We start from the raw sequence: 16400 nt of genomic DNA on the forward strand, positions 1-16400 counted from the left end.
TACAAGCAGCATGCTCTTTGGTCCACTGTTGGCATATAATGCATGATTATTCATATTAATAATAAACAGGATTTATATAGCGCCAACATATTATGCAGCGCTGTACATTAAATAGGGGTTGCAAATGACAGACGAATACAGACAGTGACACATGAGGAGGAGAGGACCCTGCCCCGAAGAGCTTACAATCTAGGAGGTTGGGAGGAAGTAACACACAATAGGAGAGGAGATATGTAGTGATGGTTTAAAAGACTGAAGAAGGACTTCTGGTTCCAGCACCTCATGGAGTAGCGGCTGAGGGGAGAGGCTCCCTTCCACCCAGGTCTGTTCCTGCTTATTTTACCCGTTCCACGCCTGTATTCGCAGGATTCGGTGCCTGTTAACCTCTGTGACGCCTCCGGATGGACAAATACCTGGAACGCATGCAGCCAGACTGTCCTCCCTCGCAGAAAGCAACGCCAGGCAAAGATCGCGCCATGATGTCCAAGATGGCCGACGCAGCCTCTTCACAAGGGCAGGATACTACTACTGGAGGTGAGAGGGTGAGAGCGAGGAGAACTCACGTATGGCAGATGCAGTGGCCCTTCTGCTGTGACCGGCGATACAGGAGGCAATCGACAACGCAATTGGTAAAAGGCATTAAATCTCTTAGGCAGGAACTCGGGGGTCATTCCTTGAAGACAAGCTTACAGCTTTTGGAGAAGACCTACAGCAAGCCCAGAGTACTATATTCAATATGAATAAACGCATTGAATATCTCACTGACAACATGAACTTGAGAACTATAACGGAAGAAATAATCTTTGCATAATCGCTGTGCCTGAAAAATATACACCAGGGCAATTACATGAACTATGTTCAGTGACTATCCCTTCTCAACTGGGGATTTATCACCCATTTACAGTAGACAGAGCACACCATTTGGGACAGAAAACACAGAAAAATAATAATCCCCAAACCGTGATAGATACAGGGATTACACTGATAGACTGGCTATTCTGCAAGCATACAGGAGTAGCCGCGAACTACCATTAGAGGGGGGCTAACCTACTGATCTTCGCTGATTATTCTGCGGAAGTATCCAGGAAGGAGAAACTATTTCAGGCAACTTGTTCAGCTCTTTATCAAAAGCAAATTAGATTGCGCTTGGCGTATCCGGCACCACTCCATATTTTCAAATTTAAGGGCTCCCATTATGGCTTTACCAACCCCAAGGAAGCTGACTCATTTTTGCAGAATTGATCATCCTCCCCTGAACCAGAGCAATCGGCACCATCTGAGGTACTAATGGAATCCCAAGATAACAGGGCTCCAGAATAGCCTAAATCTGTGGCGTCAACTGGTTCTTTAAAGAAAGTGGATTGCGAAGCATAGATAAAAGTTTCCTTGCATGTTTTACTTATTTTTTTAATGGTTTTGGAACTATAGTTATTTCTGTTTTTTACAGCCGTGGAATGTACTTCCTGGGTGTGGGTCCACACCAAGTACTGTTTAATTTGTTTTGTTTCCATGATGAAAAAAGGAAGCTACCTACAATCAATTTTTTTTTTTTTTTTTTTTTTTTGTCCAATTATTGTCTTTCCTTTACCGATCTCGAACCATTTCTTTCCAACGCCCTGAAATGTGGATATATAAGCAATCTACCAATGACTTGCGAAACGGATAGTTTACAAATGAATGTCCTATGGTGGATGCTTAAATTTTGTCCCTGGAACATCCATCTGATTGGTTGCAGTGCACAGGCTAGTATGCATAAAGAGACAGCTGTAATGTTGATTGAACTGCTGTGGTTGACTAAATACTTTGTATTATTATGGTTAGGATAATAACCTGGAATGTGAAGGGTCTTAGATCCCCGAACAAAAGGATGTTCGTGCTGCATTGCATTACTGCAGGAAACCTGTTTGTCGAAAGCTGATTATTTTAGATTGCGCAAACAGTGGGTTGGCAAGGTACTGGGCTCTCTAGCAGCGGGTAGGAAGGCTGGTGTGCCTATTTTGTTGAATAAACATTTGACATGCGAGGTTCTAACCTCCACCAATGATCAAAGAATAGCAAATGTTCTTAAGTTTCCAGATAAAGAACTGTCAATTTTTAATATCTATGCCACTAACTTTCCTTCGGGAGCATGTTTTCAAGAGGTGACAAACTGGATTGCACAGGATCCCGCGGTGTATAAATTAATAGGTGGTGATTTACACGTCTAAGGATAGGATCCCTGGCCCCAGATCTCAATTGGGAAACTCCCTGCATGTCTCTCAGCATCCGCAGAGACCTCTATGTATTGACACCTTACTCACTGATTTTACGCAGGCTATGCATCTAACAGATTGTTGGCTCTATCAATATCCGTTCGAAAGGCATTACACCTTTTTCTCAAATGCACACGGTTCCCAATCTAGAATAGATTACATAATCTGTACTGATTCCTTGTTAAATCTGGTTGGCAAATCTGAGATCTCTACAATGGCCAGATCATGCACTGGTAATTGTGTCTCTCCGTGAGACGCAGCCACTAGGAGACTCTTGGTTATGGAGATTCCCATCCTAACTCGGTAAGGACTCCACATTCCAGGCGGAACTTAAATCCGCTTGGGCTACGTTCACAGCCCCAAACGGGGAACATAAAGACAACCCAATTCTCTTGGGAAACTGGAAAGGCGTATATGAGGGGGGCATATAATGTCCTATGTGCACTCGTGCAAAGCTAAAACTTGTTTGGCATACATGGAAGCTCTTCAGGAGTTGAAACGCGCACAGGATTGTTTATCAGATAATCCTTCTGTGCCAAATAGAGATGCCTGGCTGATTGCTAAATCAAGGTTTGATGCCTGGTCGGAAAAATATGAGGCAATTATTAAGAAACACATGGACTTAAAATTCCACAAATATGGAAATAAAGCAGGTAAATTATTGGCCAACTTAGTAAGTCCAAAATATAAGGCGGCTCATATTTCCTCCATGTACACTACCTCGGGGAGCTAACAACTGACCCTAAGACCATTAACGCGGTGCTTGAAAAGTTTTATGGTGATCTTTTTAAAACAAATTTAACTACACCTTCACAGGCCTCAGTGCTTTGCACAAGTACCTATTCCCTCATTAATAAATGAACAGATGGAAATCCTAAATGCATCCATTACCAAACAGGAGTTGAGGGGAGCCATATCTTCCTTGGCTAATGATAAAGAGCCGGGACCGGATGGTCTCACGGCACAATACAATAAGATCCTCAAAGAGGACATCAAATAGGATTTAGGAAATGTGTACAGCACAATGTGGGATTCTGGGATTTACCTCCCTTCTGGAAAGGAGTCCCAAACAAAGATTCTACCAAAGCCAGGAAAAGACCCTAGACAGCCAGCCTCATACCACACGATATCTTTGATCAATATTGATGCTAAATTGCTCTCTTCCATAATGGCTAACAGATTGATGCAATTTTTGCTGGGTCTTATCTCTCCTTCTCAAGTAGGATTTATTCGTGGCAGATCGGCGGTAACCAATATTCGCAAAGTTTTAACGGTCCTCGAATATGCTAAACATCCCACCTATGATCTGGCTATAATAGGTATCGATGCCGAGAAAGCTTTCCATAATGTACATATTCCTTGGCTGTTTCAGGCTCTCAGAAGAGTTGGGGTTCAGGGACCGCTCTATTATCTGCTGTCGGCTATGTACTCGGACCCCCAGGCTAGAAATAGTACCACAGGTTTTTTGTCTAGTCCAATTACTCTGGCACGGGGTACCAGACTAGGCTGCCCTCTGTCCCCGCTTTTATTCAATATAGCAATTGAACCCCTAATCCGCTACATTAACTCCAGCAACTTGTTTCATGGAATTGAGCTTCATAATGTCACCCTTAAAGCCGCATTTTTTGCGGATGACATTCTGCTATTTATATCCAACCCAAAACAGGATATCCCAGCAGCGCAGATGGTACTTACTTAATTTGGAGAAGTGGCCGGTCTTAAAATAAGTTTCAATAAAAGTGAGATCCTTCTGTTGAATAACATCAGGAATAGAGGGTGGTTGAGTACCTCACCTTTTTCGGTCGTTCAAGACCATATTACTTATCTAGGAATCTTAATTGGGAAATTACCAACATCCTTGTATAAATTAAACTTTACCCTGGTTTTGTGGAAGATGGAAAGAGAATTGGAGATGTGGGCAAACCTGCCCCTTTCCTTAATGGGAAGGTGTCATATAATTAAGATGGTTACATTCCCAAAATTATTATTATATCCCCTCCAACTGATACCAATGCTCCTGAAACATGCTGATATTCAGACAATGTACAAGTCCTTTTCTAAATTTCTATGGCAAGGCAAAAGGTCTAGAATATCCCTCACAAAGCTGTTTTTACCTGTCATGCAAGGTGGAGTCAATTTTCCCAATCTTAGACTCCATAATTTGGCATGTACCCTTCGTCATGTAATAGATTGGATAAAGGATACTTTGTTTTATTCAAACACTGCGTTGGAACGGGCACTGGCTCACCCATGGAGTTTGATGGCCCTCCTACACTGTAGGCCCTCCCAATTACCTCTATCATTGAAATATAATGTGTTGATTCAGGACACCATAACTCACCTGGCGTGAAATTAAAAGGAAATTAAATCTCCCCTGCTCCATATCAAAGTATCTACCGTTACTAGGGCATACTTTATTTCCACAAGGTTTGGAACACCAGGTGGTACCGCCCATGGGCGGTTAAAGGCATGAATACGGTTAATGATTTTTACAATGAGTCTTCCAAGACCCATTAACCTACCGTCCCTGAGACATCATTTCAAGCTGAATGCAGAGAAGGCACATCCTTTATTTTATTTAAAATTTTTGAATTTCTGCAGATAATGTGTATCAGGCCCTGCAATGGTAATTGATAGAAATAGATTTGACAATTTAGTTGCCACAATGCCACCGTCCATAACATCTTTATATCTACGCTTATAAGCCATATAAAGCCATTAGAGGATTCCAATGTGCGCGCATGGCAGAGAGACTTTGATGTAATAGATTTACTGGACAAACTAGTACAGGGATATCTAGATACCCGAAAGGCAACACCCAATGAACACTAGAGAGAAAAATTCTTCACAGGGCACATAAAATATATAAAACCCATGATGTCACTTTCTCTCAAAAACTGGGAAAGGAAACCCAATGTCAGAAATGTGGTTTTTCACTGATTACGCTTAAACATTGTTACTGGGATTGTACACTGGTAAAAAATATTTCTGGGAAAATGTCACTAAATATGTATATGCGGTCACAAAAGTGGAGATATTACATGAGCCGCTGCTATGTTTGGGTGTTGGGTAGCGTACACAACGTCTATGCTAAAAGGGACACGTCGGTGGATTTCCTTGTGTCTTCTGGCAGCTAGGTGGGCGATTATGCTGCAATGAATACATACTCAACCACCTGCTATAGACATGGTTCTCAATTCTTTGAGAACACTATTTTATAGGGACATGCTGGAAGCAGTTGATTCAGATGATAAAGCCATAACAAAATTTTTCCATGGATGGTTTGATTATATGGACTTCACTCTAGATCCATCTGAGCCTACCCAAATATTGCACAAACAACGCTACTCCACATGGCATAACCTCCGCTTTCCATGATCAAGCATGGCCTTTTAAGTACTACAATATGTGGGTCTTGCCGAACGTTCCGGCAAGGCAAGAAGTTATATCTCAGTGGATATATTATTTTATTCTATTTCATAACTTTCTGTGTAACTAAGATCGGTTCAACCCCCCCCCCCCCCCCCCCCCCCCCCCCCCCCTTTGTTTTTTATTTTTTATTTTAAGTACCATAAGTATTCTGGTACTTTTTCTGTTATCTATGCAACGTAAAATAAACATGAAAATTTACAAAAATGAGAAAAGAAATGGAAACTGGAGGAAGGTAATACTATATGAATAGCAACGTTTAATATCCTAATAATTTTACCTGTGGTATGGAATATTGTTTTGTTTTTATTGTGGGCAGGAATACAAGCATTTTCTATATTGTTTAGTGGTTGTTTATGCAGATGCTATATGTTTTTTTATGTCTACCTGTTTTTACAAATAAAGTTTAAGAAAAAAAAGACTGAAGAAGATGGGTAGGCAAGTTTGAAAAAATGGGTTTTGAGTGCTCTTTTAAATGAGCAGAAAGTAGGAGCAAGCCGAAAAGGACGGGAAGACCATTCCAGAGAGTTTGGGCAGCTCTAGAAAAATCTTGGAGCCGTGCGTGTGATGAGGCTTATGAGTGAGGAAGTCAGTAGTAGGTAATTGGAGAGCGGCTAGGGGAGTATTTTTTTTTCCAGGTCTGAAAGATAAGTAGAACAAGAACTCTCGAGGGATTTGAAGGCAAAGCTCTGGAGCTTCAATTTGATTCGAAGGTGAAATGGAAGCCAATGAAGAGAACTACAAAGGGATGCAGCAGAAGAAGAGTAGTGGGAAGGATGGATGAGTCTGGCTGCAGCATTCATGATAGATTGTAGAGGAGTGAGTCCGGTTAGCAGAATACCAGACAGGAGGATGTTCCAGTAGTCCAGATGAGAGATAAGAGCATGTACAAGGGGTTTGGTGGTCTCTGGGGACAGGTAGTGGTAGATTTTGGAGATGTTGCATAGGTGAACGTGACCTGGAAATGTTCTGAATATGGGGGGTAAATGAGAGGTCAGAATCAAAGGTGAAGCCAAGACAACGTGCTTGAGGGGAGGGACAAATAACAGTGTTGTTAACAGTTAGGAATATGTCAGGGGGTGATTTGGAATTTAAGGGGAGAGAAGGTGATGAGTTCTCTTTTATCCAGGTTGAGTTTCAGAAATCTGTCACATCCATGATGAGATGGCTGACCGGCAGCATGAAACCTTATCCAGGACTGAAGGAGACAAGTCAGGAGTGGACAGATAGATTTGTGTCATTAGCATACAGATGGTACTGTAAGCCAAAGGAGGATATAAGACTACTGAGAGAGGTGTACAGGAAAAAGAGAAACCCGTCCAAGGACTGACCCTTGGAGAACACCCAACAGGGAGGAGAGTAGAGGAGGAGTAATTACCATTGAAAGAAACTTGACAGGAACAGTCAGACAGATGGGAAGAAAACCAAGATAGAGCAGTGTCACTGATACCAATGGAGCGCATGATTTGTATTAAAAGAGTGTGATCAACAGTGTCAAAAGCAGAGGAAAGATCAAGAAGGAGTGAAAAGTTGCCTTGAGACTTAGCTCTGATGAGGTCATTGGCCAACTTTAGTAAGGGCTGTTTCGGTGGAATAGGCAGCTCAAAAGCCAGACTGGAGAGGGTCAAGGAGAGAGTTGCTCAGGTAATCGGTGAGTCTTTTGTAGACAAGGCGCTCAAGAAATTTGGAAACATGGGAGAAGGGAGATAGGATGGTAGCTAAAAGGTATGGAGGGTTTTTTTCAAGATAGGGAGAAAAATGGCATGTTTGAAAGCAGAGGGGTAGATACCAGTAAAAAGGGCAAAGGTTGAAGAGTTCGGTTAGAACGGGGGCCAGGGTGGAGGAATGGGCACGGAGTAGATCAGAGGGAATTGGGTCAAGCGGACAGGTAGTAGATAGAGAGGATGAGAGAAGAGAGGAGACTTCATCCTCAATAACAGTGCTGAGGGAGGTGATGATCTACAGGTGGAAGGGGTGGATATGGTTGGAGTGGCCCAATGAGCAGACATGTCTGATTTTGTCAATTCTATCTCTCAAGTAGGTGGCAATGTCTTTGGGCAGAGAAGGTTGTTGTGGGTGAGGGGGGTGGGCAGGTGTGGGGTTTAGGAGGCAGTCAATTGAGGGAGAAGAGGCTGCGTGGGTTGGAAGCTTGGGAGGAAATGACAGCAGAGAAATAATTTTGCTTGGTGACCGTGAGTTCAGTGTTAAAGTGTTGTAGTCTGGCTTTGTAGTTCATGAAGTCAGCGCTGAGGCCAAATTTTCTCTACTTGTGCTCAGCTGCACAGTCTTTTGTAGATGTTTGGTGTGATTGTTGTGCCAGGGTTGGGGGATTAGCAGGACGGGGGTAGCAGAAGGTGGTAGGGGCAACTTTATCAAGAGCCGGCGAAAGAGTCTGGTTGAATCGAGTGGCAGCTTTATCCGGGGATGTGATTTTAGGGAGGGTGGGGGTTAGGGACGTAAGGCAGTTTGAGAATAGGTTGTGATCAAGGTTACGGATATCTCTCTGCCATTGACCAAGTCTGGGATGGGGCAAGGGAGGGCAATGGTTTGATAGGTTGAAGGTGATGAGGTTTTGACCAGAAAGGGGAAATGGCGAGTTGTCAAGGAGGGTCAGGTTGCATAGTTTGGGAAAATACCAGGTCAAACGTGTGTCCGGCGATGTGTGTGGAGCCGTTTGTTTTGTGTGAATCCAAAGGAGAGGAGGTATAGGAGAGCAGTGTGGCTGAGGAAGGATGATTGGGCTCATCCACTGCAACGATAAAGTGACCGAGGATGAGGCAGGTCATGGGAAAGAATGTGTGGTGGCCAAGATAGGGGGTGGGGGTCATTCCATAGACTGCCAGAGAAAGGGGGTAAGAACTTATGGGCAGGGTGAATAGGGATGAGATTAGGAGGAGGGGAGTATCTTGCTGGAATAGAGGGGGGGGGGGGACCAGGGTTGGGTGAGATGTCACCAGAAAGTAGCAGTAGAGAAAAAAGGCACAGGAGAGTGAAGGAGCAGAGAGACAATGGTCCTGATTCATCAATGAAATGCGCGTACGCTCGCGCCAACATACGAGCCAGTTTTCCGCGGTCCGGAGCCGAGTGCTAGTACATGCGCCTTCACTTGCTAGCCGGATTCCTGTCTTGATAATAGCAATGAGCAATAGGGGTCGCGAATCTGCCAATTAAGGCGATTAGATTTCAGCTGCGCGATTAAGTAGGATCTGTTAAGCTCAATGGTGAGATCATATATATAATAATTTTTTTAGTAATATTAACTATAGTAATTACAATTATATTTTGATATATACATACACACACATATACATATATATCTATAAGAAGCAAACAAGAACGTGCTTGTGATTTTTGTGGGAAAATCTAGTCCGATGGCAAAGCTAAGGCTTCACGCGCGGAAAGTCGCAAGATTTACCCGCAGGCGGCTCCTCCGATCAGGCATCATAAGCCTTTAGATAGGCGCCTATGTAGAGGAGCTGAACTCCGTTAACTCTTGCCCAACAGGAAAGAAATAAATGATTTTAAAATGCTTTTTCTTAGCGCATATAGATGTTTTAAACATTTGAACAGCGCAAATATTTTTTTTTTTAGGGCTAAGGATAATATGTGTGCCATTAGAATGCTTTTTTAGGGGAGCAGTGACTTTTAATGCAAACTTGCCAGTGTAAAACTGCCGGGGATGCGCGGCTCCAGCAGCGAGCTGATTTAGTAGGTGAATCGCGCATACGAATGCGCGACTGAGCCTTCGATTTTGCTTAGTGAATCAGGGCCAATGAGTTACCAGACTGGGGAGGAGAGAGAATAGAGCCAGCAAAGAGAGTGCAGAGTGAATAATACATTTTAACAGATAATTGAGAACCATATGAGTACATTAACCTCCCCAGCGGTAACCCCGAGTGTGACTTGGGGTAGAAAAAAGATGCTGCAAGCAGTAACCCACACTCGGGGTAGGTAAACCTATGGCAAAAGTTAGTAAATACAACCTTACCTGATCCGCCGGCGTCGTCCTCCACGATGGCCGTCTTCTTTCTCTGCACTCGTTGAGTCACCGGGGAGTTCCGTTCGGGGCGGAAAATTCAAATCTCTTTGTATTGCATTCAATACAAAATAACTGTATTTAATGCAATACGGTGGATTTATATGTGTAAAAAGCAGTACTTTGCTTTTCATGAACATTTATTTTACAGTATATTATAGTATGAGTATAATATTTATTTAAAAAAAGTTTTAAAAAATTTACCTTTTTTTTTTTTTATTTCATTTATTATTTTGACATGATTTTGTGTTTCAAACTTTATTATACTCATACTATTCTATTATACTGTAAAATAAATTCCCATGAAAAACAATGTACCGCTTTTAGACATAAAAATCCAGACAGAAATGAACGACTCAGGAGGTTAAACAATGTGGCAAACCGTCCATGAGAGCAGGTCCTGTAATATGGGTTGTAGTAAGGCTTATAAAGCGTATTGAGTTCCAGGGGTGGGATAGGATGAGTCCGTCACAGAGATAGCTTGGTGAAATAGCAGTTCAGAATGGCAGCAGTAGGGGTTGTGTTGGAGTCAAGGTGGATAAATCAGTCCAAAGGCAAGAGATGGGAGTTGCAGAGTGTAATTGTATGTTGTCTGTTCCAATTCCTGCTTCAATTGCCTGGATTAATTCCTATTGCACTTATAATTTGGTACGTGACCAGGGTCCCCGCGCGACCTTGCCTGTTTAAATAGAAATGCTTTGGCCCTGAATATGGATGGACTGATGGAAGTAACAAGGAATGTGGGATATCAGTTAAACCTGGGTAGGGAGGGGTTAGTAGAGCAATAAATATCAGTGTGCTGGAACAAAGGGATAGTGAACAGATAAATAAATCTATGGGGAGATTTAAGTTGGTGCAATAAGTTCACCTACAATGCGAGACGTACCATACACCATCAGATGATTGTAGGGGGAAACAATTGGATACACAGGGATGAATTTTGGCAGGCAGAATACCATACACAATCACGATGATGATATTCTATTACGGAGTATTCATAAACTACTTGAATGTTGACCTGATCTTTCTAACTCTTTTTAAAGCTATAGGTTTTCATTGAACAGAACATTTTAAGTTTTAGTCTTTGTATCCTCAGGGAGTCATATTTTATCAGACCTTTAACGTGTTACTGATCAGCCCGCAAGTGAGGCTTTTCTGCTGTTGCACCCACCCTAGTGCAAAGCTCCTGGTTGTCGAACATCCTCATTTTAGTTTCAGTATTGTTTTTTAAATTTTACTTTTATACATAAAAAGAAAAAAAAAAACAGGTCTTACAAAAAACACTCATAATATTAACATACAGTATTACAATATTACACTTCAAATCATACAGATATACAGATTAAGCCCATCTACAACCACTTGATGTCCTTTTAAAATTTTGCCCCACCAGAGTTTACTTTATACATACCTCAGAGAAAAGAAAGAAGAAAAATAAATTAGTGAATGTAACCTTCTTATAATAATACATTATTTCTATATTGAAAGTGAGCATCTCTATAATATTCCTAACCCCTTCCATTGTGAAAATATTGGGTTACAAAAAAAAACAAACAAAAACCCTTCTTCTATTATAGTGTAAAATACTTCCAATGTGAAAATAGTGATTGTTACCTAAATAAAAGAAAAGAAAAGGAACCCCCTCTGTTATTCCATTGTGAGATTGTGAACGTCGTGATAGTGTAAATATAACAATAGTAAGTGTATATTACAATGTTTTGTTGCTATAATAGCTGAGAAAAAAAATGAGTTTTATCGCCTCTGAGATATGTTATGACCTAATTAATATTAATCAGGTTCCATCATTACTTATGATTCCGAGAAACTATCCTCGTTTTTCACCTCCTTGTATATAACTAATAGGCTTTTACCTTCTGTTAATATATTCTTTTCCCAAACCTTAACCCAACCTAATCCCAACCCCTTATCACTATTCGTCTCTATTTCTATCCTTATTTTCAATTCTTTAACAGTCATATGGATAAAAAGTCACGGTCCCATCCCATAGGCAAATAATATTATTCTATCCATGGTGCCCAAATCTTCTGATATTTAGGCATTGAATTAAGTATTGCCCTCATCTTCTCATTTACCGGAAACCACATCGTTTTTTGCTTAACAAGTTCTGCTTTAGTTTTAGCTGATTTCCAAGCTTTTGCGAATACTATTTTAGGCCGGCGTAAATAAATGACAGGAATTTAAATTGCAAATTAGTACAGCTTGTTTGTTTAAGGTTTAACAATGCTTTTTTGGATTTTTGAAAAAGGATTTTCCCATCAATGTATATGCTATCTGGTATATTCTTGTCCAATACCTTTTAATCTTGGGACAATCCCACCAAGTATGATATTAAGGTGCCTGCTGTATTACATCCTCTAAAGCAGTTCTTTGTATATGCCAGTGTCATTCTTGCCAAATGCTTCAGGACCATGTACCATTTCATCATGAGTTTATAATTGTCCTCCAAAGCCTGGGAATTTATATTAAAATGTGGAACCATATCCCCCATATTTTTTCCCATTCATCTTGGTCCTGATTACAACCCAAATCCTCCTCCCATCATGTTACATAAATAGGTTTACCTTTTCGTATATTTAGTAACTAATTCATCATATAAAGCTGATAACACCCCCTTGGCTTGTAACGTACACATATCTCATTAAATACACTTAAGGTTCTAATACCACAATTACTTCTCAATTTAGATTGAAGATTTAGATTGATTGTTAAATCTTTAAATATCTAAATATTTTATTAGTGGGTACATCATGCTTGTCTCTTAATATCCCATAGGGGATGATACTATTTGCATCCATAAAATGACAAATTCTATACATAATACTTACATATTATGTAGATTAGATAGTTGCGGTACCGCTCGTCCCCCTCTAGTTTTCTGGCGGTATAAGACCTGTTAAGAAATTCTAGGTTTCCTTGAGCCCTAAATAAATGCTGACATTTTATGTCGCAAATTATTTAATATCTTATGAGGAATTTTTATTTGTAAAACCATTACCGGACATAAAAATTTAGGCAACCGTGTCATTTTTATCGCGGCAATCCTCCCCAACCATGATATCTCATATCTTTCCCATGACTCAAGCAACATCACTAAGTGTCTTTGAAGATCTGGTATAATAGCAGCATACAATTTATTATAAGTGGAAGTGATATGAACTCCCAAATAACATAACCTCCACTCTTCCCATTTAAATGGGAATGAATTCTGCAATAGGTTCCCCATATCATTAGTTAATGTAATATTTAATGCTTTACTATTTGAGCTATTCACCTTCAAACTAGTGAATTTCTAAAACTGCGTCATTGGAGAAAATACATTCAGCATGGACACTAGCGAATTTGTGATACATAGTAAAACATCATCTGCGAATAGACGAAGTTTATGGTGGTAATCTCCTGTGTTTATCCCGCTTATATCCTGATGGTTACGAATGGCTTGAGCCACTGGTTCTATTGTCAGAGCAAATAATAATGGCGACGGCGGACAACCTTGCCTAATGCCTCTGCCTATACAGAAATAAGGAGAACGGTCGCCCATATATTGAATATAAGCCCTCGGTGCCATATATAAAGATGAGACCCAAGAACGAAAATGGAGGGCCAAATTCCCAATACTCCAGTAAACGCATTACATTTGGGCAAAGTACTGGATTAAAAACAGTGTTGGTAATTTAAATTTACGGGCAAAATACGATAAATGCATCATCCTATGAATGTTATCTCCTGCCTGCCTCTGTGATAAGAATCCCGTTTGATCTGATGAAATCAAAAATTATATTCCCTGATTCAATCGTGACGCCAATACCATTGCTAATAATTTGGCATCAAGATTGAGTAGGAAAATAGGCCTATAGTTGGACCATATAGTAGTATCAGTATCTGGTTTCGGTAACATACATACCGTTGCCTCCAGCATACTAGGGTCCAAACAATCCCCCTCCAGTACCCTATTAAATATGTGTCAAATAGGGTAAGATTAGTTCATCCGCAAATTTCTTATAGTAATTTGCTGTGAATCCATCCAGTCCGTTTATTTGGTTTCAGTTGTTTTATTGCTTGCCTTATCTCCTGTGGTGAAATAATCGCTTCCAAGCCTTCTTTTAATGAAGCTGGTATTTCAGGCAGAGCCAGCTTAGAAAAAAACTATTCTGAAGAAATTTATATTCTTGTTCTATTTGTGTAATTTGTTAAGCAATTTGGATAAAATGGCCTCTTATTACTGTCTGTTTTAACGGAGTAATAGAATCACCACATAAAATTAATAGACCCTGTGCTTGCAAGTATAACAGCTGAAACGGGTAAAAAATGGTACCTGGTTCTCATTAGGTGCATAGTAATTTGCTATCGTCACCCTAGTTTCATTAAGGCAACCAACAAAAATAGGAAATCTGCCTTCAGGATCCACAACCTGCGATTCCTTTACAAACGGAATATCTTTCCTAAAACCTATAAAAAAAAAGAAGTTAAGAATAAAAAAAAAAAAAAAAAAAAAAAAAAAAAAAAAAAGAGGAAAAAGGGGCCCTTTCTGCCCCTCTGGAGGTGGGGGTGGGGGGGGGGGGCTGGTTCGAAACTTCCATCCCTCCAAAAGTGCAAAAGACACATACCCCACCCTCAACCATAAGATGGCTGTCTCTTAACATTCCACATAATCCTCATTTTTTGAATTTGTGGGTAAGGTATAATAATTGGTTAGGCAAAAACTTTACCCCTATATATTTCACCAGGCTCTTTTCCCCCTAAGATTTTAATGTTGGTGGTCTTCTCTGGGGTAAACTGAGTGCGCAGTAACAACTACCCCGGGATTAGGGCTTCTGCAATAATTGTACTTCATCTCTGTGGCGCTCAATCTCCTCCTAACCTTCCAACACAGTTGTTACATCATCCATGTGTCCTTTCAGCTGGACTACACGCTGACCCAATTCCTGTATCTCTTTTGAAAAATGGTCAGCAATTTTTTTTGTTGTTAAATCCAGAGCTGTTTGCAGCATGCTTTGGAATTTTGTCAGTAATCTTTCAGACTCGCTAGTGAGGCTTTGTGTAGGTAAGAGGGGTGAACCACATGCAGATGGGTCACTTAAATCACGTTCACTCACACTCTCTCCTTCACTCTCACCCAGCCGCTGGAGCCACCTTTCCTGCATGCCTGTGGTCTCGTTTAATTTTGCCTCGTCCCGACATTTGACAAGCCGCCTATGCACCAGCAGTTCTCCCGCTGCAGACCCGTCCTCTCCTGCACTCACTCGTGCCATGTAACAGTCCGGCGTTCCTGGTGAGTCACAAAGGTGAACTAGCGTCCTGACATTCATCTCCGCGGTTGCACCTCAGTTTCTCCTTGCACTCCTCACAGGCCAAACATTCTCATTGCCTACCATTGACTGTACATATATAGGCCTGTGGCGAAAGGTAGGTGTGGGGGGGTGGGTTAGTGAACTTTTGAACTTGATTGTTTTCGGCTGCCTGTCCTGCATTTATTTTTATTTTGTTATCTTCTGCTTATACATCATACATTTTGTTAATAGAAATATATAAATATATATACACACACACACAATGTATGCAATAAAATATCATTCAGCACCAACAGAGCTCCTAGCCTGCTTGCATTGTTTCCATTCAGTTAATGTACGTTATTTTCTTTACAAGCTATTATTTTTTTTTCCATGTTTCTTTTGGTTTGCTGTACTTTTTTATTTGGTTTTGTTCCATTGCTGTAGACAGGTTTTTGTTCAGAGGGCCAGAGGCAACATGGGGACTGCATGTCCATATTGAGACAAGTGGATGTGTTCTCACACAGGTACGTTGTAGTCGTCCTCTCCATAGACCACGGCTGCTAATCATTCAATAACTTTTTCCTTGTCTAATATTAGATGCTAAAAGATTGCCAATTTTTTTCTGCTATACAAACCTTCTCTGTGTCCCGATTTTTGGCTTTTTAAAGTTTGTCTGGGCAACTAAATTCCCCTTAAATTCTGGCAGATCCCCAGGTAGTTGTGTCGTACCTGATACATTTTTTGAAAAATAAATCCCGGGAAATGTGGATGTTTTGCAAAGAGAGGGTATAAGAGTTTTTTTTTGTCTAGGCATACATCAAGGGGAACTAACATTGAGTGATGTACATATCTTCCTGTATCCCTTTGCTTAAGATGAATGAAACGTAGGAGGGATTTGAATTTTTAATCTTTACATCTACATAACGTTTCTATCTGTGTTCACCATAATTTAAATAGACAAATCACCACTGAGGAGGGAGAGCAGAGAGCCAAGGAGCTTAGTGTGATGTTCGTTGAAACTAGTGCCAAGATCGGCTACAATGTCAAGCAGGTAGGTTTTCCTACTTAATCTGACACAAATTCTAAAAATGTAACATTCCATACTTGATCTGCATTTGTTTTATTCTTCCAGCTCTTCCGCCGTGTTGCTGCTGCTTTACCTGGCATGGACAGCACACCTGGGAAGAGTAAGGAGGAGAGTATCCTTTGTTCATTAGTAAAGTTCTGACATGAGCCAGACATGCGGCTCAGTTTGGCTCAGCCATGAAAAAAAATGCTTTGCTTATAGGGCAAAGAATTAAGTTTTCTCTAACACTGCTATCCACAAGCAGCATAGGTTATCTCCCTTCACTCTTTCCCTTCCTTGTTCAATCCCAGCCAGAAGGATATGCC

At 40.8% G+C, this 16400-nt stretch overlaps 1 protein-coding gene across 7 annotated transcripts in view; it reads left to right on the top strand.

Annotated features, from left to right (window-relative positions):
- The window catches only part of LOC140342884 (ras-related protein Rab-6A-like), a 49203-nt gene that overhangs the window by 25537 nt on the left and 7266 nt on the right, over positions 1 to 16400 (top strand). For 2 of the 7 annotated variants that reach the window (XM_072429253.1, XM_072429255.1), the window contains exons 6-7: positions 15966 to 16059; positions 16141 to 16207. In XM_072429253.1, the coding sequence (XP_072285354.1) occupies positions 15966 to 16059; positions 16141 to 16207 (161 nt within the window). The other 5 variants (XM_072429251.1, XM_072429252.1, XR_011923194.1 and 2 more) reach the window with 4 other exon arrangements.

Source organism: Pyxicephalus adspersus, chromosome W (genome assembly GCF_032062135.1).
Source record: "Pyxicephalus adspersus chromosome W, UCB_Pads_2.0, whole genome shotgun sequence".
Taxonomy (NCBI): Eukaryota; Metazoa; Chordata; class Amphibia; order Anura; family Pyxicephalidae; genus Pyxicephalus; species Pyxicephalus adspersus.